The following is a 23,962-nucleotide window of genomic DNA, read 5'->3' as shown; positions in this document are numbered from 1 at the left end:
CCTTATAATACATTAAGTAGTAAAAAGGAAAACAGAGGCTATCACCAACCATGACTACAACAAGTATCTAAATTCAAGGATAAGGAACAAACAGATAAAAAGAGGTGGAAATAAAGAAAACAGAGAAGTTGTGATATGTAAAATTCTTACTTAAATAACTCCGTTATGCTAGAACATTTGAATAAATAAGAATCAATGTTTTATTTTTATTTATTTATTTATTTATTTTAAAGATTTTATTTATTTGAGAGAGAGAATGAGAGAGAGAGAGCACATGAGAGGCGGGAGGGTCAGAGGGAGCAGCAGACTCCCTGCTGAGCAGGGAGCCTGATGTGGGATTCGATCCTGGGACTCCAGGATCATGACCTGAGCCGAAGGCAGTAGCTTAACCAACTGAGCCACTCAGGTGCCCAAGAATCAATGTTTTAAAAAATTGAAAACCACAGTGTATTTTAGCCACATGAATTTCTTAGTAGTTAAGTGTGTACACAAAATCTGCACCACATTAAATACTTCATTTTACCAGAAAAACTATTATCAACTTCAGGCATGAAGAACCCAGGCAGGCCAAGAATGCAGCCCCTCCTTCCTGTCCCCACCGAATCCTCCTGTAGTTTAATAGATATGCTTGCGGAACTTAACTGCCTTCACTTTAGAATCATACTAACACCATAAATTAAAACAGATTAAAAAAAGCACCGAATCAGAAACGGTGAGAAGTGTTTTGGAGGTAGGAGCACTGATAGCCACAGACAAAACAGCCCATGATAATACAGAAAACCAGAGTACTGGGAATAAGGAAAACATAACCTCTACAGAATGATTTTGTTTAGTGTGTCCTTTAGACAACAAACGAGCATGTAATATACTGTTGGATGATTTTTGTTCAGAATGTTCAATAAAATGTATTAGTACTTAAAGATATCTTCAACTACCAAAAAATCCTCTTATGCAGAACGTCTTATGCTTTTCCCATTACCCCCAACAGTCAAGACATTGCTATACCCTTATCTTTTTTATTTTTTAAACATGGCTTATTCATATAATACTATTCAGCAATAAAAAACAACACACTGCAACAAATGTACAACTACAGATGATTTTTTTTAAAGATTTTATTTATTTATTTGAGAGAGAGAGAATGAGAGACAGAGAGCACGAGAGGGAAGAGGGTCAGAGGGAGAAGCAGACCCCCTGCCGAGCAGGGAGCCCGATGCGGGACTTGATCCCGGGACTCCAGGATCATGACCTGAGCCGAAGGCAGTCGCTTAACCAACTGAGCCACCCAGGCGCCCCCAACTACAGATGATTTTTAAAAGCATGCTGAGTGACAGAAGAGGTACACAAAAAAAGTATAAATGTATGATTCCACTTACATGGAGTTTTAGAAAAGACACCAGGGGTGTCTGGGTGGCTCAGTTGTTAAGCATCTGCCCTCGGCTCGGGTCGAGCCCGGCATCGGGCTCCCTGTTCAGCGGGAGGCCTGCTTCTCCCACTCCCACTCCCCCTGCTTGTGTTCCCTCTCTTGCTGTGTCTCTCTCGGTCAAATAAATAAAAAATAAAAAAAAAAAAAAAGAAAGAAAAGACACCAGATACACAGTGGGGAAAAAATCAGGATAGTATTGCCTCTGGCAGGTGAGTTATAATGGAAAGGCACAAGAGGAAATTTTGGGGGGTTATAGTAATGCTCTCTGTCTTGACAAGAGTTTGATATACACAGCTCTATGCACTTGCCAATGCATAAACAGAATGGTACACTTCACCTTAAAAATGAAAAGTAAGAGAAAAAATAAACCATTTAAATCTAACTGTATGCAGACTGAGTTATTTAGGGAGTATACTAAATGTCTGCCACTTACTGTTAAATGCTGCCAGACATAAGATGGATTATGGATAGACAGAAGGAAGAATAGAAGGACTGATATGTGATAAAGCCTAACAGTAAAACGTAAACTAAAGGATCTAGGGCTACACACCTGTCTTATCTTTTCATAGCTGGTGCTCGAATAGGTACTTTCCCTTAGTGATGCACGTTATAGGCCAGAAGATACTCCCCTCAACTCCCCACCTGTCACAGACACTCCCTTACATACTATAAGGTGCTTTCAAACAGGACCTGCTGCCCTTCCCCTCCTTTCAGGCTGTTCGGGGAGCGGGGGGGCTGCCACCCTACATACCCCCATCAGAACAAGGGCCTCTGCTTTAGCTTCCTCCGTTTGAGGAAGATGAAGATTCATCTCATCGCCATCGAAATCTGCGTTGTAGGGCGTACAGACACACTCGTTAAATCTGAAGGTCCGGTGGGGCTTGACCTTGGCCTGTGGAATACACACACACACACACACACACACACACAAACACAGACACACACAAAACAAAATAGGAAAGGGACTTAGTCATTTACCCAAAAACCTCATGGTTTCAAAACATTAATAAATGGTTTCCTGGAGAACTGGATACTTTAAGAAAATAAATTTCTAGTATGTTCTGTCAAGTGATAACATGTCACTTGTGGACTTATTCAAGTAGCTTTATGAGATCAAAACAATACAATGAGTTTAACACAAGGCAAATACCAACCTAAGAGCCACAAGAAAGGGCTCCCCTGGCCAATGATGTCATAGTTTGATATCAAATAGATTCATGGCAGAAACTGATTAAAACACACTGACTAAATAAAAACCCATGAGTTTATAATGACACTGAAAAAAGGGAAAGCAAGACCACACACAAAACCCAAACCAACGTAGTTGGAAGAAATTGAATGCCAACTTTCTCCTCCCCAAACTGATAAAAAAGGAAAAAGAATCAGGCATTTATATGCTGCCTTTCCTTCAGGAATTATATTTTTGGGTAATAAATAACCCTAGTTAGTAAGACAAAATTCTTCATTATACAAATGGTGGGTATGAAATGTGAAAGGAATGACAGATTAGAAAATCTCCATTTTGTAGCCCCCATGAAATAATGTTGGCAATAATCATAAATGGAGGAAACCTTTAGAAAAAAGGTCGATAAGAAAACTTTCAAGGGAGGCGCCAGGCTCAAGTATCTGATGCCCTAACCTTCTCAGCATAACTAAGAGTGGGGTAGCCAGACAACACATGCCTTCTGAAATAAGGTAAGAGGAAGTAGCCAGCACCACCTAGGAGTTACTCTTGCCAAAAGTTGAACATGAATCTGACCCTGCCTTGAGAGCTACTGTTCAGTTTATAGGAATAAAAGGAAGAATGAAGAAACTCTTAATGCTATGCGTATACATACAGAGAACACGGGACATTTCTTCAGGACAAATGACCTGGCTTTTTCAGCAACAGTGAAATTAAAAGGCGGGGGGGGTGCCTGGGTGGCTCAGTTGTTAAGCGTCTGCCTTCCGCTCAGGTCATGATCCCAGGGTCCTGGGATCGAGCCCCGCATCAGGCTCTCTGCTCCGCGGGAAGCCTGCTTCTCCCTCTCCCACTCTCCCTGCTTGTTTTCCCTCTCACTCTGTCTCTCTCTCTCTGTCAAATAAATAACTAAAATAAAAAAAAAAAGAAAAAGGAGGAGCAGTTGTTCTAGATCAAGAGAGACTGAAGACATGTTATCAACCAAATGTCACGTGCAGACTTTACATCCAGATTTGGACAAACTAGCTGTGAAAAGATTGTTGAGATGCTTGGGGAAATGTGAGCATGGACTGGGTGCTGGACAATACCAAGGAGTGAGTGTTCATTTTGTGTAGTGTGGTATGGCACTGTGGTTATGTGTGTCTTACAGAAGTAAACTGAATACACATGGAGAGAAGACATGGCATCTGGGGCCATCAAAGGAAAAAGGGAGAGAAAACAGGAGTGGCAAAATCTTGAAAATTATTAAGAACAGAATGAGAATATAGGAGTTCTTCATAGGATTCTTTCCACTTTTGTATATATTTGAAATTTTTCAAACAAAAACATTTTTATTTTGAGAATGCCAGAAAGCCAAGAAAAAGTTTCTGGGAAAGGAAGGCTTTTGTCCTCTCCCTAGATCCCCATAATCATAACCCCCATAATCATAAACTGTTTCTTTGATATTTCCAGACTTAAGTAAAAAGATTGAGGAAACATGTTCGTGAAGTGAAAAACTAAATCTAGAAAGACACTACCCGAAGAGCCTGTTTAAACACTGCAAATGCTCATGGATTTAAAGGCTTTGGAGAAGGAGAATTTATGAATATTGAGCGAATTAAAGTTGCATCTAATTTCCATTTTAAATCTCCAGAAAAAGGAACTGCTGCTGTTGCAAAACTAAATCACCGAAGAAAATATGCTTGAAGGTCTTCGTTGGAGGGCCATTGCGACGAAAAATCTCCTAAGCATTTTAGTTCCATAGTTAATATGCTAAGTGAAACCTGAAATCTCCTTTCTGCCATATCTATTTTACGTAAGTCTGCGCACACACATATATGTATATATTTTGTTTGCAAGTGGAATCATGTGCCAATCACTTTCACACTAGTTTTCAATTAGTTCCTTTGTTTCACTGTTGTGTGTGCATTTTATCAATACGAAAAATACTGAAGGGAAGCCTGAAACGTAAAAGTTTCACTCAAACTAAAAAGTGAGAGTAGAGAAAAATCAGAAGTCACAAAAATTTGAGATTACTGGCAATCGAATTTTAGGGGTCCAGAATTTTGCATCGCACACCCAGCCAATTCCTACCCAACAGAAGCTATAAACAGAAATGTCACGCTCACCAGATGCGCCATAATGCTCAGTTTGTGCAGCGACGGCTGCCGGTTGAACAGCACCACATCTCCATCTATGAGGTGTCTCTCCACGATGTCCCCATACTTGAGCTCCTGGGCCATCTTTTCCCTATTTCCGTACTTCAAAAACCTAAGTGTAGGGTAAGAAACGTGATCTATGAGAGTAAAGCCTCCTCACCGAGTTGCTCCCTCTTCACATCAGGAATCAGTCTCAAAAATGATCACATTGCCCTGAATCGAAGGTGCCTTCACAAGCCCGTCAGTTAAACTATGACACACTGTCAGTATATCTTCATTTCATAAATGTTAAAATATGAAAAAAGTTATGTCTTAGAATCACAGAAATGCAGGAATAAGTCGGCTTCTCCCACAGCACCCTGCTAATATGTTTTTATCTTACGTTTATCCCAGGAGATCAAAAGGCACCAGTGATTAGTGGAAAGCCTGAGTGGGCAAAACAAGGCTGTAAATACAGTAAGTAACCCCACAGAGCCCGTGTGCACAGAAAATGACCGGCTTTCCTAACTCCATGTGTTCTGTCTACCCAGACCAACAATATATGCCAGGGAACAAATGGACATTTTGTGTATATTCAATGCACAAACACAGCAAATGATGAACCCGTGCTCACTAAAATTTAAACAGTATTTTTCACATGATAAAATGCCACAAACGTTGTATTTTGGACTGTATTCTGTGGCTGAGTATGGCGACCCTGGGCGTGAGAACGTTGTTACATATGGCTAGATTGGGCCAGCATTACCTTTTCATCTGTGTGTGTCTCTGCTGAATGAAATTGGCTCCTGGGTGAACTTCAGGGCCATTTCGAACCAGTTTCCTCAAAAAACTGATGTTTGCTTTGTTCACCTGCACAACCACAATAAAAGACACAAGGATTACCGTCAGGTTTCTGTACGCTGAGTTGCGTCTCAATCTTTACTTTCCTTGGGTGATTCCAGGAGAAAGAAAGGCAGCATCCTGCTGCCTTGGGTCTTGAGTTTAATGACAACAGCGGACTGGCACAGGAGCCCAGGTTCCAATCTGAACTCACCACTGGCAGGGTGAAATGGCCAAGTCCTTTACTGGCCTTTGGTTTCCCTATTAGTGAAATGAGTGGGCTGGACTGAGCTGTAGGGACCTTCTGGCACATCCTGTGATCCTAAGAACAGTTGGCAACCTCACTAGCAATGATTTACCATGGGCTCCTGAGGTTTAAAAACTGTGACTCCAGCACCACTAGGCCGTGCTCTGCATTGTCATGTCCTGCAACCTCTCAGACAACAGTCTTGTGGAACCCCATCTCAGAGAAGGAAACTGAATCAGATACATAAAATATCTAAGGCTACTTTACACAAGCTTTACCAAAAGCTTCCACGATCTAATTATGAATCTTAAAAGCAAAGCCAAAGCCCATATCCTCCTATTATCAGGACTTACAGTTTTCTATACCTCAGTTACTATATATTCCATTTTATACTCATGATGAGTGTGAGTTAAGTGCAAAGTGGTGCAGCCTTTCTGGCTATGCATCAATAGCCTCAAAATATTCAAAGCAGGGGCGCCTGGGTGGCTCAGTTGTTGGGCGTCTGCCTTCGACTTGGGTCATGATCCTGGGATTCTGGGATCGGGCCCTGCGTCGGGCTCCCTGCTCAGCGGGAGGCCTGCTTCTCCCTCTTCCACTCCCCCTGCTTCTGTTCCCTCTCTCGCTGTGTCTCTCTCAAATAAATAAATAAAATCTTTAAAAAATATATATATATTCAAAGTATTTGACTCAGTGATTATAAAGTCTTAAAAATAATAATCCATCCCAAGGAAATTAACTGGGTGTGGTGCTTATCATTTAGTTACTTTAAAAACATGAGGTAGGGGTGCCTGGGTGGCTCAGTCGTTAAGCATCTGACTTCGGCTCAGGTCATGATCCCAGGGTCCTGGGATCGAGTCCTGCATTGGGCTCCCTGCTCAGCCGGGAGCCTGCTTCTCCCTCTGCCTGCTGCTCCCCCTGTTGTGCTCCCTCTCCCTCTCAAATAAATACAACCTTTAAAAAAAAAAAAAAAAGAGGTAAGATGGAACTAAGAGGTCAAAGACCATACTACTTGGAAAAATCAGTTGCAGCAGCTTATGTCTAACGTATCTCTGAGCGTATACACACACAGCCAGACACATCTGTGCTTGCACGGTGGTAGATGTTATACGCGGGTGTAGACGTATGAAACCAGAAGATAACACACACACCAAACTGTGGGTTGTGTGCATTACCCGGGATTTTCCAACTGTCTATTGTTTGGAATCTCAAAATAAAAGACAAACACAGAATTGAGTGACTGAATGGAACTTACCTTCTCAGGAAAAGTAAGAATTTTGGCCACGTGAACGGGCACAGCTACCTCATCGATCCTGAGATTGGGGTCAGGTGAGATGACTGTTCTGCCAGAAAAATCCACTCTCTTTCCTGAGAGATTGCCTCTAAATCGACCTAAATCAACAAAAACACGTCATAGGTCTCCATGGAACAAACGTGTGCTGCTTTGGAATAGTATGACCACAGAGAACTAGGGAAGTCTGTGATTGCCAATTAGATAAGCTGGACATACACTCCAGAAAAAGGTAACAAAGGCAGTAGACTGTCTCCTGCACATTTTGTTGGAAACATACCCTGTTTTCCCTTTAGGCGCTGGACGAAACCTCTTGTCCATTTCTTGGGTGCCATGTTGAGGGGAATGCCTGAGAGCTCGCTGTTAATGTAGAGGGCACACTGTAGTTGCAAGAAATCCCAGTCTTCCATGATCATCTGGGTCTTTGCTCCTGATATCCGATGCTAAAAATGAGCAGCGAATGAGAAAACATGATTCTGGGTCAACCTTTCTTTCTTTCTTTCTTTATTTTGAGAGAGAGAATGAGAGACAGAGAGCACGAGAGGGAGGAGGGTCAGAGGGAGAAGCAGACTCCCTGCCGAGCAGGGAGCCCGATGCGGGACTCGATCCCGGGACTCCAGGATCATAACCTGAGCCGAAGGCAGTCGCTTAACCAACTGAGCCACCCAGGCGCCCTCAACCTGACTTTCTTGATGAGAAGTGTTTGCAATAGATAACACTCCTAAACCTAGTGCTTGGAAGCACTGACTTTTTTTTTTTCATTTTTTTTCATTATGTTATGTTAATCACCATACATTACATCATTAGTTTTTCATGTAGTATTCCATGATTCATTGTTTGCGTATATCACCCAGTGCTCAACGCAGAACGTTGTACTGACCTTTTTAATGACGTCATTTAGGAAAATGATTTCTGTCAATTTCATCGTCAGATCATCTTCATTGGTGCCAGACTTCAAATCGCTCACGACGGAGGGTCTGATACACAAAGGGGGCACTAAAAGTCGTGTGAGAATCAAATCAGAGGGCTTTCCAGCTTCTGGGTTCATTAGAAGTAGAGGGACATCTTCAGCTGGGATTCGTTTGAATAAATTCAGAACTACTAAGGGATTCAAGTTTTCCTATAGAGAGGAGGAAAAAAGAATGGAGAGACACGTTAACTTTCCACAGTTTGGGCAAGTTTACTTCATGCTCTCTACCCCATTCACCACTTAACTCAGAGTTAACTATACGCACTGAAAGAAATTTCTGTTGGTAACATGCTACGGTGGCAGAGCCCTAAACACATACATGCCTTTTATTCCAATTATTTAAGCCAGTAATTCCACTTCTAATTATTCCAAAGGGAATGACTTTAGAAATCAACACAAAGATTCAGCTACAGGGATGTTCCCTAAAGCTGTTAACAATGAAGAGATGGAAATAGCCTGATAGGTTGCTGGCTAGATAAAATCATAGTATATCCATACACAAGTAACCACGAAGCCATAAAAAAAAAGACACTACAGAAATGTAGCTATTGCCATGAAAGCTGTTCATAAAATATTGGTAAATGAAAGAAGCGTGTGTATGTTATGATCTCATTTCAGGGGAAAATGTACATCTGTACAGAAAAGAGGAAATGGATGTTTAGCAAGCTGTTAATAGTACTGTCTGCAGGTGAGTGGAATTATAATCTTCTTGCTTCTTTGTTTACATTTAAATTTTCTGCAGTGGGGTGCCAGGATGGCTCAGTCAGTTAAGCGTCTGCCTTTGGCTCAGGTCATGATTCCAGGGTCCTGGGATTGAGTCCTGCATCAGGCTCCCTGCTAAATTGACCTAAATTGACCCTGCTCAGCAGGGAGCCTGCTTCTCCCTCTCCCTCCCGCTCCCCCTGCTTGTGTGCTCTCTGTCAAATAAATAAATAAAATCTTGGGGCGCCTGGGTGGCTCAATTGGTTAAGCGACTGCCTTTGGCTCAGGTCATGATCCTGGAGTCCCAGGATCAAGTCCCGCATCGGGCTCCCTGCTCAGCAGGGAGTCTGCTTCTCCCTCTGACCCTCCCCCCTCTCATGCTCTCTATCTCATCCTCTCTCAAATAAATAAATAAAATCTTAAAAAATAAATAAATAAAATCTAAAAAAAAAAAAGCATTAAAAAATAAATTTTCTGCAGTGAACTTACATCGCCTTTGTGAAGATTTTATTTATTTGAGACAGTGAGAGAGAAAGAGAGAACACGAGCAGGGTGAGGGGCAGAGGGAGAAGACGACTCCCCGCTGAGCAGGGAGCCTGATACGGGACTCGATCCAGGGACTCCAGGATCATGACCTGAGCCGAAGGCAGACGCCCAACCGACTGAGTTACCCAGGCGCCCGCCTTCCTATTTTTTTTTTTAAGATTTTATTTTTCATTTATTTGAGAGAGGGTGAGAGCATGAGCGGCGGGAGGGGAGAGGGAGAAGGAGACTCCCCGCTGAGCAGAAGGCCAGAAGAGGGGCTCCTTTCCAGGACCCTGGGATCATAACCTGAGTTGAAGGCAGACACTTAACTGACTGAGCCACCCAGGTGCCCTATATTGCCCTTGTATCAACTTCATTTTATAGAAGTGCTATGCTATAACAACTTCCTCATAAGAACTACACGCATGATCAGAGAAACTCAAAGATCAAAGGTAAGAATGGTCAGCTTGTGTCTTGTTGCTGAAAATTACATTTTCTTGGGATTAAATACGGTGTGACAAAGAATATGTGTTATAAGCAGAACTTGCTATGCGTAACTTAATGAGACAGGGAAACAAAGTTAAGAAGAAATGTTTGAAAATCCACTGCCCTTAGGACACTGTCACAAGAGGATATTTCTGTGGGCCCGCCCTGGAGAAGGCAGTGGACTTGGGGAGAAAGAAGGAATCCTGCCTGAAGTTTTGCAGTCTGGGTCCCTGCCCGCAGAATTCCCTTCCTCAGCTTCCCTGCCTCCCAGCAAAGTGCACCTCACGGCCACCTGAGGCAGTCGGAGGATATCTAACTAAGAGTTCTAGGAACAGGATGAAGGCCATATGTCCCTTCCAGTACCAGAGTCAGTGCTAGACAAGAACATCACGGAACTGAAGGCTGTTGGAGGAGGGCAGGAGGACTGACAAGAGTCTGGAGACCAGTTCCTGGCCAGAGCCGTTACTCCAGAATGACATAACACTTGCCTCCCAAAGGGCACAGGGAAGAGAGCCCTGATTTATTGTTATGTACTAGGAAATGGAAGTCAGGGACCGCTGGAGAGACAGAAAGAAGGGCTGTTGGGTCCAAGGCACAATATCCAAACAGCCAGGGCTCCCTGGTGGAGCGTGGACTGCCCTAGGTGGCACAGAGAAGCTTAGCCTGCCACTCAATCTGCTGGGGTCGCTATGGAAGGCATTTCTACCTAGTGGGGAGGCAATACTGATGCTATCTATGGAAAGATTCTTTCCCCCCCCCTTTTTTTTTTTAAAGCAGGCTCCACCCCCAGTGTGGATCCCAATGCAGGGCTTGAACTCAAGACCCTGAGATTGAGACCTGAGCTGAGATCAGGAGTTGGACACCCAACCGACTGAGCCACCCAGGCGCCCCTCTATGGAGAGACTCTTATCTGCAGGTCCACCAACTCCTGGATTTGCATTAAAACAGGGAGTGGATATACACTAGTCTTCTGGAGATAGAGTCCAGAGTTTTTGTTTAATTCCTAAAGAGGTCTGTGACCCAGAAAAGGTCAAGAACCACTGCTCTAAGGTTTCCCCTAACTCAAGGATGCTATGCTGCCCATAAAGGCACATGAGGTTCCACACTCCTGGAAATTAAACGGGTAGGTAAGCATGTCAGGATGTGGACCATCCTGAGTTTAATGAGCTTCAGGGCAATACACCCACCTGTCTGCACGACACCCCTCTCCACAAAAGGTAAAAGGGACTCACTGATGCTTTGTTCACTTAGGTGACTAAGGGGCCCTCTCTGAGGAAGGGCCATTCGGAATCAGGCAATGGTGAATTCCTGTTTCGCCCCCTCCCTCCTTTCACAGCTGGTATAAGAACCAGGATAAGTTGATGGTCTCTGACAACTTTGGAGGCCCTGCCACTGCTCCAAGCACTGTAAAGTCCTCAAACAGGACCTCAGAAAAATGGATCTTGTTACAGAGCACACTTAAGGAGAAACCAACAGAAATACAAGATGGAACACAGGTGTTACATGAGGCACAGACAATGGACATGCGGTTGAGAAAAGGGTGAGATCAAAGGGTGGGAAGAGCAGAGGCTGCAGGGAAGAAGCTAAGGCAAGGGGGTGTCTGGTGAGGAGGGGGAGGGAGCAGAGTCAGTAAGCCAAAGGGACACTGAGTCCCAGCATACACGTGGAGAGGGGAGGAAGCCTCACCTGTCTTTACCATGACTGTCATTACTTATTTTCTTTATAATTTTGTTGTAAATTAAATCATACAGTTGCACTAGAGAAGTTTGTTTTCATTTATTAATTTTTAAAGGTTATTTAAGTAATCTCTACACCCAACATGGGGCTCGAGCTCATGACCCCAAGATCAAAAGTCCCACACTCTTTTGACTAAGCCAGCCAGACACTCCTGTCATTATTAAAGCTTTTTTTTTTTTAAGAGAGGGAAAGAGCGAGAATCTTAAGCAGGCTCCAAGCCCAGTGTAGAGCCTGACACGGGGCTTGATCTCACAACCCTGACATCATGACCTGAGCCAAAATCCAGAGTCAGATGCTTAACTGACTGAGCCACCCAGGCACCCCCATCCTGTCATTAGTATCACGATAATGTCAGTAGCAGTGCTAGGTACAGCAACTGGGTAATATGCTCTACGCGCTTGCTCTGCACCAGGCACTGGGCTAAGCACTTTACCTGGAATTCATCTCTTAATCCTTACAACAGCCTTAAAGCAGATACTCCTGTAATCCCTGTTGATAGCTGAGGAAACTCAAGTCCAGGTTGGGTCAAGTGTCTAAAGTCACAGAACAAATAAGCAGCAGAAATGGGCTCTAATCTCCCATCTGACCCCAAAGTCAAAGCTCCTCACTACCCTAAACCACCTCTAGGGTGTCAATCTGGGCAGAGTGGGGTGGGGTACACAGGGTGGTGGTGGCATTGGGGCATGACCTGAGCGCCAAGCTGGACGCTCTAGACTAGTGACTTAAACGGGAGGGGGTTACCTATAGATCCGAGTCATTCAGGAGACTCTGCCCAAACAAGATGCCTCCCAGGCCATACGGGAGTACTGCGCTATTGTCGACAGTGTGTGGAGCAGAGACAGTGGCTGCCGGTCCCGGGCAGGGAGCTGGCCGTGGTAAGTAGTGGTGTGGTGCCAGGGAGGCTGATCCAGGAGCAGCAGAGGGCATGCAGGGGGACGGCAAGTAAGGCTGCCCCCAAGAAAGCCCGGACACCTCTCAACCTCACAGACTGAGGCTGCTCCCCAGGCTTCTGACTGCTTTCTGCACAGTCACGAGCCTGCAAAGTGCCTCTCTCACAGCTGTACAAGGGCAAGGTCACCTTCTTTAGCTCACACCCTCACTTCCTCTGCAGTAGCTTCGTCCTAACTGCCTTGAAGACACTTCTGCTTGAATCAATCGCTGACACCGTCTCCCCATTTCCAGGATCACTTTCATTTTCCAGAGGTCTGTGCACATGCTCACTCCCCTCTGACGGCTCCCTCTCCCACACATCTCCCTGGTGGTTGGTCATCAACTGCTGCCCTTCTTACCGCACACAGTGACTCTGGTCTCTGGCTCCTTTATTGCCACCTAGGCTCAGGGTCTGTTTTCCTTGTAACCCGCCCCCCCCATCAAGACAGAACTTACATATATTAAATTGTACAAATCCTAAAGAGATTGACACATTTTTACACATATACACCACACACACTAGTGTTCAGATCAAAATATAGAATATTTTCATCTGTCCATAAAAGGATCCTGATACTTCTTTTCAGTCAGTACCAAGCCCTCACCCCAGGGGTAACTGCTCTCCTCACATCTGTCAGCAAAGATCAGTCAGGCCTGTTCTTGGACTTATCTATGTGGAATTATACACTATGTACCCTCCTGTACAGAGTTCCTTGTTCTCAGCAGGATTCTGACATTTGGCCAGGTTGTGTGTGTCAGGAGTTCACTTTTCACGCAGGATAGTATTCCATCGTGTGGATCTGTGACAATTTTGTTTATTCTCCTGTTCACAATCATCTGGACTGTTTCCAATTGTGGCTTTTATTAATAAAGTTGCGACAAACATTCTTGTACAAATATTTCTGTGGACACAGGCACTCATTTCTCTTGGGTATGTACTGAAGAGTAAACCTGCTAGGAAGTATGGTGAGCATAGGAAATCGTCAAACAATTGTTCAGAGTGGTGATAACCTTCCACACTGCCACTGTCAACATAGGAGTGCCAGTCGCTTCACATCTTTGCCAGCACATGGTTTTCAGTTTTTTTACATTTTAATTTTTCTAGGGGTGTGTGTGTATAGTTTTAAATAGCATTTTCCTGATGACTAGTAACATTGAGCAATTTTTCACTTATTTATTAGCCACATGAATATATCCTTTTGTGAAGTGCTAATTCAAGTTTTGCTCCCACTGCTTAAAATCAGGGTCATATTTTTCTTACTGATTTTGAAGGACTGTTTCCTATATTCTGGATATGAGAGTCCTTTGTCAGATACACGAATGTTGACTGCTTTCTCCCAGCCCATGGCCTGTCTTTTCGCTCTGGTAATGGGTTCTCTAGGAGAGCAGTCAGGCTCTTCCGCGATTTCGTCATTTATTCACCATGAACTTTCCTGCTCAACACCTTCCCTGGCTCCACGTTCCCAGAGCAGGCTGCACTCTACACTAAGCTCTCACTTGTCTGGTCTCCAACACTCTAGTTCCCTTGGCTACAGTCTTCTGGATCATCTCAGGCAAGGCTGTCTCAAGCGCTACTGAAGATTACACAGGGGGCAATCCATGTGAAGAGCTTGGACAGTGCCCATCCCTAACAGCAGTTGCTGAAGGCAGGGTGCTTTTATTAGCACTCGCTGGTCTTTCAGAGCCTCAGCTTCAGAAACAGCCTAGACACTGTCGCCTGGACATGCTGAGCTCACTGCCCTTCACTCTGTAAACGTGGCTCACCCAGATCCCACCACATCTTTCCTCAGTCTTCCCTAACCAAGTCCAAAGTGACATCTTCCTCCCGATTTCCCACTGAGCTTCCTGTCTCTGCCACTCGTATGATGGTCAACACTCTGCCCTAGGATATCAGTTATCTTTTCATAGACTAACTGCTTGTGACACATCTAAACTGTGGGACCAGTGACAGCAGACCCACCGTCTTGCAGTTCCTGATGCTCCCGTAAGTCTGATAGAACTTGGTACTCAGGAACCATTCAACTCATTTGTTAGTCTCGTATACTACCAATTCTAGACTGTACTGTGGGAATTAAATACTAATCGAAATCAGAGCAAGGCAGAACAGAGTACCTCACAAAACCCTACTAGTTAAGTCTGTGCCACGTAAAGTAACGGGAGTCACCTACAATTTCTCAGATCTCAGTACCCATATGAGAAACAGCATCTCTCAATTTATGATCTATATAGCCACAATCTCTTATGATAAAACACGTTACCTGTACAATTAAAAATGCGTGCGTTAGGGGTGCCTGGATGGCTCAGTTGGTTAAGCGGCTGCCTTCGCCTCAGGTCATGATCCCAGTGTCCTGGGATCGAGTCCCGCATCGGGCTCCCTGCTCAGCAGAGAGCCTGCTTCTCCCTTTCCCTCTGCCTGCCGCTCTACCTACCTGTGCTATCTCTCTATCAAATAAATAAATTAAAAAAAAAAATCTTAAAAAAAAATACATTAGTTATAAGGCCAGTCTACATTAAACATCGTGTAACATAAGCACTTGTCATGAAGTATTCCCAGAGATCTAACTTAATCGGACTTCTCATCTTGAAAGAGGTGTCCATCAGAGAGAGGGAGCGGGTGAGAATGGGTGTGTGTGATGCAGGGGGAGGTAGGCAGAGGGCAGACATGTGTTTTCAGGCTCACCTGTGCCCTTCCCAACAGTGGTTCTACTTCTTTGTTATGCTCGATGGCTGTTTCAAAAGACTGAAGGAAATTTGATACGATAGGATCCACCACTTTTTTGTTGGTCTTGTACTTCTCATGAATTATCTTCAGTAATCCACATTTCTTTACGGTACCTGTTAGGAGTGAATTTATTTACCAAGATTGGACTAATGAGGTACTTGGGTCAGGCTGCCCTGAGATTGTAGTCTGGTTAATGAGGTCACTGAAAATGCATTTGCCAACAGGGCAGCAGTTGCTAGGCTCTAAAGCCTCATTTGCAAGAAAAAAACCTGACTTCCCAACACTGCATGAAACTAATAAGCTAAATGGACCAAAGTGAATGCAAAGGGCTTTACTAAGCCTTTTACGCGTCCTGCTCACCATTAAAAGCGCCACAGTAATGGCAGATGTTCTTCTTTCGGCACTTATCAGAGATTTTCTTCTTCAGTCCACGTTTCTGGAGGTAGGTCAGGCCAGGCCTCTTCAGATAATCCAGAAACTGCTTCTTCTCCTCCTGGGACAGCATGATGTGGCAGCAGGTTTTACAGATCATCTTTTAAAAATTAAAACAGATAAAAGGATGAGAGATGAAAAAGCCTTTTAAAAATGTCACCCCTGGGCGCCTGGGTGGCTCAGTTGGTTAAGTGACTGCTTTCGGCTCAGGTCATGATCCTGGAGTCCCTGGATCGAGTCCCGCATCGGGCTCCCTGCTCGGCAGGGAGCCTGCTTCTCCCTCTGACCCTCCCCCCTCTCTTGTGCTCTCTCTCTCTCATTCTCTCTGTCTCAAATAAATAAGTAAAATCTTTAAAAAAAAAAAATAAAAATAAAAAAAAAATAAAAATGTCACCCCTACCTAAAAAAAAAAAAAAAAAAAGTCACCCCTACCCCTACCTCTTGCCCAGGACATGGAAACTGAGTGACATGCCCAGAGATACGCACAGAGAGGTGGCTGATGTTCACCAGAATGCTAGCTGTAGTCATAGCTGGCTGGTAGGATTTTTGCTAACTGATTTTTTAACTTTGTGCTGTTTTGTACTGCTGGATTTACTGTTATTTTTCATAGCGTCTACCTACCACCTACTCAAGAAAAATCAAAGAATAAAGAATCCTTACACAGTTTAACTTACTGCAAGATGCAATATTACGTGTGTAATGTAAAAATTCTCCCTAGATGTATCCCCAACCACTCCCAATTCCTAAGCTCACTCCAATGTCCCTGAGCAGTAATTCCTAAGTTTATGCCTTGAAAACGAACACATCTGCGCCTACCTGTAAGATGCCGATAACTGCTCTGAAATAGCCCACGTGAAAGCATGGCAACTCCAAGTCAATGTAGCCGTAGTGGCCCAGACAGTCAGCCAAGTTTTTCCCACAGGTTTCGCAAGGACGGTCCTTCTCACTTGTACCCTTTGGATAAAAGCACACCCAATTATTAATGGAGACCACTGGACGGGAAAGTGGGACCGGGTGACTCTGAGTCAGAATCACCTGAGAAGGTGCAGAGTATTCACATCCCATTGACCAAAGGCTGGAGTCCCTGAGATGGTGCAGGAGGCATAAGGGAGATGGAAAGAAGCTCTTGCTTCTTCCAACCTGGTAAGTCATCAGTTTCATCAGCATGTCAAGACACATGAGCTGGGAGGGGGTGGGGACTTACCATCCTATGGTCAAGCACACCATACAGCAAGGGAGCATGGTTGTTGTCCTGGCTGTACAGGTTCTTACTCACAACCTGGATGTGGGCCTGCTGGCGCATCTCCTCAGGGGACTTCATTCCAAAACAGATGTGGCTTCTGGAATAAAAAGAAACAGGAGCTGGGGCGCCTGGCTGGCTCCATCAGTAGAGCATATGACTCTTGATTTCGGGGTTGTGAGTTCAAACCCCACGTTGGGCATAGAGCTTGCTTAATTAAAAATAACAACAACAACAAAAGGGAACAATTATGTCAAAACCACTTACCAAAAATGGTGATTGCAGTGACCCATCATAACCAACCTTACTCTTCCAACTGTTTACAGGCTCTGCTCCATTATTAAATATATTCAAGTCTCTCCCATTTTTCCTTGGTAAACACCCCTTCATCCCCCTGAAATCATTTCCATTCTTACTATCAAATGAATGGTGTTCACCAAGGTCACCGAGCCCACCTGCTTGCTAAATCCTGGTAAGAATGTGCTCATCTTACCGCTCTGCAGTGCTGGATGTTAACTCCGCCTTCCCCCTTATCCTGAAATATTTTCCTCTTACAGCCTTGGGGACACCACATACTCTCTGTGTGTCCCCGTGCCATCTGTTCCTTCTTTTGTGGTTGCTTCTTCTACTCCATCCCTTAAATATTCTGATCTCTCCTCATGCAGGGATGCGACCCTCAACACCTTCTTTTCATTCTAGGCATCCCTCCTGAGTGATTGTGTCACTCAGGTATATGTTAACGTCCATGTAATCCCCATCTTTAGACCAGCTACTGCTACTCCGCGGGAGGCCGTCTAGACACCTGTTCTGCGCAACTGCACAGGAACCTCAAACTGGACACATCTAAAACAGAACCCGACACTTTCATCCCCAAATCTGCTCCTTCAATCATCTGACCAGCAAATTGGGGACTTACTGTGTGCCAGGCACCATCTTGAGGAGCTGCGGATACAGATTAGATGAGACAGACAAGGTCCCTGCCAACATGGAGCTCACAGTTCAGGGTGGGCAAGACAGACAGTAAGCAAATACATACACAAAAGTGAACAGATACAGAGAATGAAAATGAGATGAAGTGGTAGAGAGTCTGAGGAAACTACGTTGTGGGGTCAGAAAGCCCCTGTGTAAAACTGACACTGAAACTGAATTCTGAGTAAGAGGGAGCCAGCTTTAAGACGGGATGGAGATGCGGCATTTGAAATAGAGAATCATTAGGGCAAGGGTCCCAGAGCCAGCACAAGCTTGGCATTCAAGAACCAAACCAACCAAGTCAGTATAATAGAGTGCAGAAAGCTAATGGTACAAGATGAAGCCAGTGCGGTATGGGGTCAGGTCATGCTGGGCTTGGGAACATTGGTATAGAATTTACATGTTAGTGCAATAAAAAGCGGCTGGAAGGTTTTAAACTGAAGAGTCAGAAATCTAATTTGCATCTTAACAGGCTCTCTTGGGCTGCTTTGTGAGAACAGATTACATCTGAATATGGGTGGGGTTTGGGGTGGGCAGGAGGGGCCGGGGTGAATATGGAGAGATCACCTGCAAGGATTCCTCCAAGTAAGACACTTGTTCCCCATGAATGGCAACCATCCAAACAACTGCCCAAGCAAGAAATTCTGTGTCAATCTCATTTCTCCCTTCTCTCGTTCCTACTACTCCTGTCAATTTTACACCCTAAACCCCTCTGAAATCCATCTCTCCAATGACACTACCAAAGGACATCATCATCCCCTGCCTGGACCCCTGCAGTGGCATCCAAGGACTCCCTCTTATTCTGTCCCCCAAGAATCAAGAGACCTTCCAGAAAAGGAGAACTCTTTTATCAAGACACTCCCCTGCTTAAAACGCTTCAGAGGTTCCTTGGCACAGAGGTACCAAGATAATTCTGGAACACAGCTTCAGATCTCCTGCTTTCTTCTCATCACCCCTTTCTCCCTCCAGTATGCTCCTTAAAGGCTGTCTGGTCTGCATTCTTCTGCTCGAATCTCTTTCTCATTAGGTGTTCTGAGAATAACTATACCTACACTTGTCCTTGCACTAGTCAACACTGACTTGTCTATCTTCTCCAACTAGAAGAGGCAGTAAGGTCTTATTCGTGTCCTAGCCCTAAGGCTTATGCCTGGGCCTAGCACACGACACCTTCCTCAGTTAAGCGTCTGTTAAAAGAATGATTGGTTCATTTTTCCCGTGTAAGCTCTAAGGGGAGGCCACGGCCTGATAAATAAGCTCTGAAGGAGAAGGTCCAGAAGAGCAGCCTCATTTCTGAGACTGCTACACATCGCCCAGTGATATAGCTTTCTAACTGGAAACTCTATCCTTTCAGTCAGCAAACACTGCCTCCGTGTTACATGCTCTGCAGCAAAACCAGAATTAGACACATTCCCCGTCCCAGATTGCTCCCCACGCTGCAGTGGCAAAAAAGATTGGCCGGAAGAGGCCATCGTATGACCTCGGGAGGATTCGTGCGTAGGTCCACGGTGCGCGCATTGCCACGGCTCACGTCACATCCCAAGGCCAGGGACCACCCCCGGCCTGCAGTCCCCCAGGTGCTGGACTGCCCTCTGCCTGACCAATTTTCTTTGACCTACTCTGATACTTCTGATCTTTGCCCACACCTTCCGCTGACTCCTGGCCCTCCCCTTCCAATGGACTCTTCGAGACCCGGGACCCCTGACGCCGCACCCCCTGCCCTTCATTTCTCCACCCTTTGGCCATTCTTGCTCCTCCTTACATTTTCTTGGCGACATCCGTCTCTCGGAACTGTTCCTTCACCATGGTGACGGCTGCCGGGGTACCCTCCTCGATACTCCGGGAGCTAGACTAGAGAAACGTAGCTCGCCGTACTCCCCGAGGGGGCTTCTCGCCTCGTTGCTAACACCTCGGCGGCATCCTGTCGGCCACCGTAGAGCGCCCCACGTGGTCGCTTCCTCTTCCGCTACTCGCCGGCGCGTCTGTCAGTCAAGAGAGGGCTTCGGACAGGGCGCTTTCTGCCTTCTCCCTACACTGCCATCTTGCGGCACCTCTTTGAAACTGCACCGGGGCCTGTTCCGTAATTTCAAAAGCCCGGTAGCGGTTCGTTTCTCCAGGTCATGTGACCCCTGCGGAGTGATTGCGATGCCTTGCCTCAGAACGTTTAGGCAATCAGAGGGACAAAAACTGCGTAAAATGGAAAATTGTCATTATCAACATCAATACCATCTTAATTAAGACCCTCTGATTTTTTTAAGTAAAGGGGAAGACTAAAATGAACCTGCTCAGGGAACAGAGGTACAAACTGGAAGACCGCCAAAGGAAATAAAGAGGTCAGAAACACGGCCATGCATGCAGTTTACAAAGTTACTTTAAAAAAGAAATGGGGGCGCCTGGGTGGCTCAGTTGGTTAAGCGACTGCCTTCGGCTCAGGTCATGATCCTGGAGTCCCAGGATCGAGTCCCGCAAAGGGCTCCCTGCTCAGCAGGGGATCTGCTTCTCCCTCTGACCCTCCTCCCTCTCATGCTCTCTCTCTCAATAAATAAGCAAAAATCTTAAAAAAAAAAAATGAAAAATGAATTAAACTTATATTATTGATAACAAAAACAGAAGCTATAAATCTGCGAAAAGTCAGTCGTGGTGAGCAAGGGAAACAAGATGAGGGGAGAATAAGAATTGAAGATCATTAATGTATTGAGGAAATAAACTGCTTGCCCACAGTCTGTGACAACCTGTGGGAGGTGATCCTAGCGTGACATCTCAGCACATGATACTACCAAGGAAACCACACTACTGTAGGATCTAGTGCTACAGAGCCTGAAACTTTTTTACTATTTGTGAGACACTCTAGACAACCAAATCAAATGGTTCAACTCCTTTGAGTTTTAAGAAGGGATGCTGTTCAAACTCCATGCATCGTCATTAGCAAAACACAAATGTAACAGACAAAAAGCAAAGCAAATCAGACTTTACTTATTTCAGCAGTTAATCACTTAAAATCCCTTTGGAATAATGTAGACAATACTATGCTAACACGATTCGACGAGTGGCTTTTATCATATAGAGGTTAGAAGCAAGGTTCTGGAACCACAGTGCCTCTCTGGGTACCACCACCTAAAGTTGTGTGACCTTGAGAATGTTATTTAGCCTCATTGTGTCTTAGTTTACCCATCTTGTAAAGGGGGTAAGTAATCAGTACCTTACTTCTTAGAGTTAGTGGGGAGGTCAAATGGCAAAATGAGTGTGAAAGTAATTAGAATGAACAGGCACATAGCAGTCACTCAATGAATATTAAGTATTGTTACTCTGAAAAATGTAGAAAAGCTATCCTCAAAACCTGCACCTTTGTCTCCTTTGCCACACTGACCTTTAGAGGTCCTAATGTCTCTTTTTGAACATGCACGTATGTTCTTTATTTTTGCATGACCCCGTCACTTTATTATTTTATTTATTTTTAAAGATTTTATTTATTTATTTGACAGAGAGAGACACAGCAAGAGAGGGAACACAAGCAGGGGGAGTGGGAGAGGGAGAAGCAGGCTCCCCGCAGAGCAGGGAGCCCGATGTGGGACTCTATTCCAGGACCCTGGGATCATGACCTGAGCCGAAGGCAGTCGCTCAACCGACTGAGCCACCCAGGCGCCCAAAAAATATTTATTTATTTTAGAAAGAGTAAGAGAGTATGCAAAAACGGAGAGAGAGAATCTCAAATAGACAACTCCCCCCAAACCCCCAACTGCTCAGCACAGAGCCCCAGGCGGGGCTTGATCAGGACCAAGCCAAAATCAAGACGACTGAGCCACCCAGGCACCCCCCCCAACTTTTCTTCTTTTTTTTTAAGATTTTATTTATTTATTTGAGAGAGAGAGAATGAGAGGGGGGAGGGTCAGAGGGAGAAGCAGGCTCCCCGCAGAGCAGGGAGCCCGATGTGGGACTCGATCCCAGGACCCTGGGATCATGACCTGAGCCGAAGGCAGTCGCTCAACCGACTGAGCCACCCAGGCGCCCGACCCCGTCACTTTAAACAACTAACAAATTTATGGATCAAACACTGATAAAAGCTCATTTGTGAGGGTAAGGACTAAGATTTTCAGAAAAACACAAAGGAAGAATTTTTTATTTTTCATACAGAAAATTACCAGAGACTCAAAAAAAAAAAAAAAAGCAATACTTAGCAATAACCTAAAACGGTCAGTTTTGTGTAGTTGAAATAAAGGTTTTGAGTCGGGTTTCTGCAGTTTCCCTCGTTATAAAATGAGGAAGCTGGTCGACAGGATCTCCTAAACTGTAATTCGGTTTACCCTAATTCTAAGTACGGGATATTCAGGACAACGAATTGAACCGAAATTGAACATGTGCTCGCGTAAATCTAGTCCGCGGGAGCTCCCTGGGGGCGGGCCTTAGGCACTTTCAATCCGGCATTGGTGCGGCCGCCCTCGCGGGCCTGGCCACGCCCCCTCGCCGGCGGCGCTCGGGGGCCTTCCGTGCGCATTGATATGATTGGCCGGCGGATAGTGGTTCTCTTTTCCTCCCCGGCTGCTTGAAGCTAGGCCGCCATCATGGTGAGTTTCCCCAAACCCGTGCAGTTATCCGGCGCGTATCTGAGCCATCCTTCGTCCCCGGGTCCTGCCGTTTGTGCTACGGCGGCCCGAAGTCCCGTCGCTCTTTTTTTGGCTGTGTCTGACGGAGGCTGGTTGCCGAGAGTCCCGGAGCCGTCGGTGGGGAGTCCGGGCTGTGCCGCGGAACCGGGCACGTCGGACTTCAGAGTCCAGGGCCTGGGGACTGCGAGGGCGCCTGCTGCGTTTGTCGGCTTCGTGGAGTCTAGGGGATTGGGCGGGGTGGGGTGAGACCCATCTCACCTGCGTTCTCAGTTTGGGATAGGTGGCTTGGAGGTGATGGCAACCCAAGAGGTGAAGTGGGTGCCGGCGGCGCCCGGGCGAGTCGTGGCGAGTGAAGCTGTTCGCATGTGTAAGCTAAAACATTGTGAGCCGTACGGAACCTCTTGTACTGTGCGGAAACCGAGGCCCTGGAAAGGGAGGCCTCCAGAAAGCTTGCCTTAAGTACATGAGGAGTGAGCTCTGTCAGTAAAGGTTCAGCACCTATTTCTAATTCGACCTTATCTGCAAGTCCCCTCTTCCCTCCAGTCTTTTCAAGAGTTGAGGACTGTTCAAGTCAACTTACTTTGGTGTGGTTTTGAAATCTAGCAACCAGTCGTTGCCACGAAGGCCTCTGCTTTGTCTCCTTTTTGGGTAAAATTTCTTTTTAGTGTAAGCATGCTGAATGGCCACGTTCCTAGGTGGTTACTTGTGTAAAAGCTGTTGGGCCATTTAGAAGGGAGTAGGTTTTCTTGTGGGGTGTAAAATTGGCCATGCAAGACTGGTAGTTTACATGCAGATGGTGGCAGCGTTTGTGTCAAACTTGTGAGGGTGTTACAAACGTAGTTGAGACTAAAGGTTTGTGCAGGTCGAAGTAGTTTTACTGCACAGAAAGGGTTCTTACGTGAAGGTGTGTTTTTTTTTTTTTTTAATTGCCCCTAAGGGGACAGTGCAAAATCTGGAGGCATTTTTGATCAAAACTGTGGAGTTGGGGGTGCTACTGGTCTCTAGTGGTTAGTCCCCACAGAGAAGTAGTGGAACCAGAGTAGTAGTGTTGAGATTGAGAAACCCTGCTCCAAAGTGATGCCCACAGCAAAGTGAAGATTCCAGAAAGCTTTGGAGTGCGTTCTCTTAGTAATGAGCGTGTTAGACGTGTCTTAGGAGTTAGGCACTGGGAGTGTGTGGGTTTTTCTTTTCATGGAAGCATTCCCGCAACTAGCTCATGTGGTTCTTCAACATTGGAAATGTGGCGCCTGCAGCTGCAGAATTGCATCTTAAATGTGACTTCATGTTTATGAGTTGTCCACTTATGGCTCGTGGGTACCCATTGGCAGTGCTGTATCTTGGAAAAATCTCAGCAGGCTCAAGAAGAGGTTGAGTGGATCATTAACTAGTGCATTATGTGTGTTTTTAGAACGACACAGTAACTATCCGGACCAGGAAGTTCATGACTAACCGACTACTTCAGCGGAAACAGATGGTAAGGAAGGGCACATCATTTGTTGCTTCAAAAGACTCATTTTGTAATAATAAGCGCTAAAATCTGTTACTTCTTTTTA

At 45.2% G+C, this 23,962-nt stretch overlaps 1 protein-coding gene across 2 annotated transcripts in view; it reads right to left on the bottom strand.

Annotated features, from left to right (window-relative positions):
• POLR3A (RNA polymerase III subunit A) overlaps positions 1-19,762 on the bottom strand; it is a 53,447-nt gene extending 33,685 nt beyond the window's left edge. For both annotated transcript variants that reach the window (XM_081824017.1, XM_081824019.1), the window contains exons 1-11: positions 19,571-19,762; positions 16,807-16,942; positions 16,419-16,556; positions 15,531-15,702; positions 15,129-15,283; positions 7,979-8,218; positions 7,379-7,541; positions 7,063-7,199; positions 5,490-5,593; positions 4,715-4,856; positions 2,178-2,318 (exon numbers count right to left, since the gene is read on the bottom strand). In XM_081824017.1, the coding sequence (XP_081680143.1) occupies positions 2,178-2,318; positions 4,715-4,856; positions 5,490-5,593; positions 7,063-7,199; positions 7,379-7,541; positions 7,979-8,218; positions 15,129-15,283; positions 15,531-15,702; positions 16,419-16,556; positions 16,807-16,942; positions 19,571-19,614 (1,572 nt within the window). In that variant the 5' untranslated portion in view covers positions 19,615-19,762. The remainder of the gene's footprint in view (positions 1-2,177; positions 2,319-4,714; positions 4,857-5,489; positions 5,594-7,062; positions 7,200-7,378; positions 7,542-7,978; positions 8,219-15,128; positions 15,284-15,530; positions 15,703-16,418; positions 16,557-16,806; positions 16,943-19,570) is intronic.
• Positions 19,763-23,962: the final 4,200 nt, after the last annotated feature.

This window comes from Leptonychotes weddellii, chromosome 6 (assembly GCF_054177405.1).
Source record: "Leptonychotes weddellii isolate Sample4059 chromosome 6, ASM5417740v2, whole genome shotgun sequence".
In the NCBI taxonomy this organism is placed as follows: Eukaryota; Metazoa; Chordata; class Mammalia; order Carnivora; family Phocidae; genus Leptonychotes; species Leptonychotes weddellii.
The sequence above is the reverse complement of the archived record's forward strand: the minus strand, read 5'-3'. Positions and strand labels throughout refer to the sequence as shown.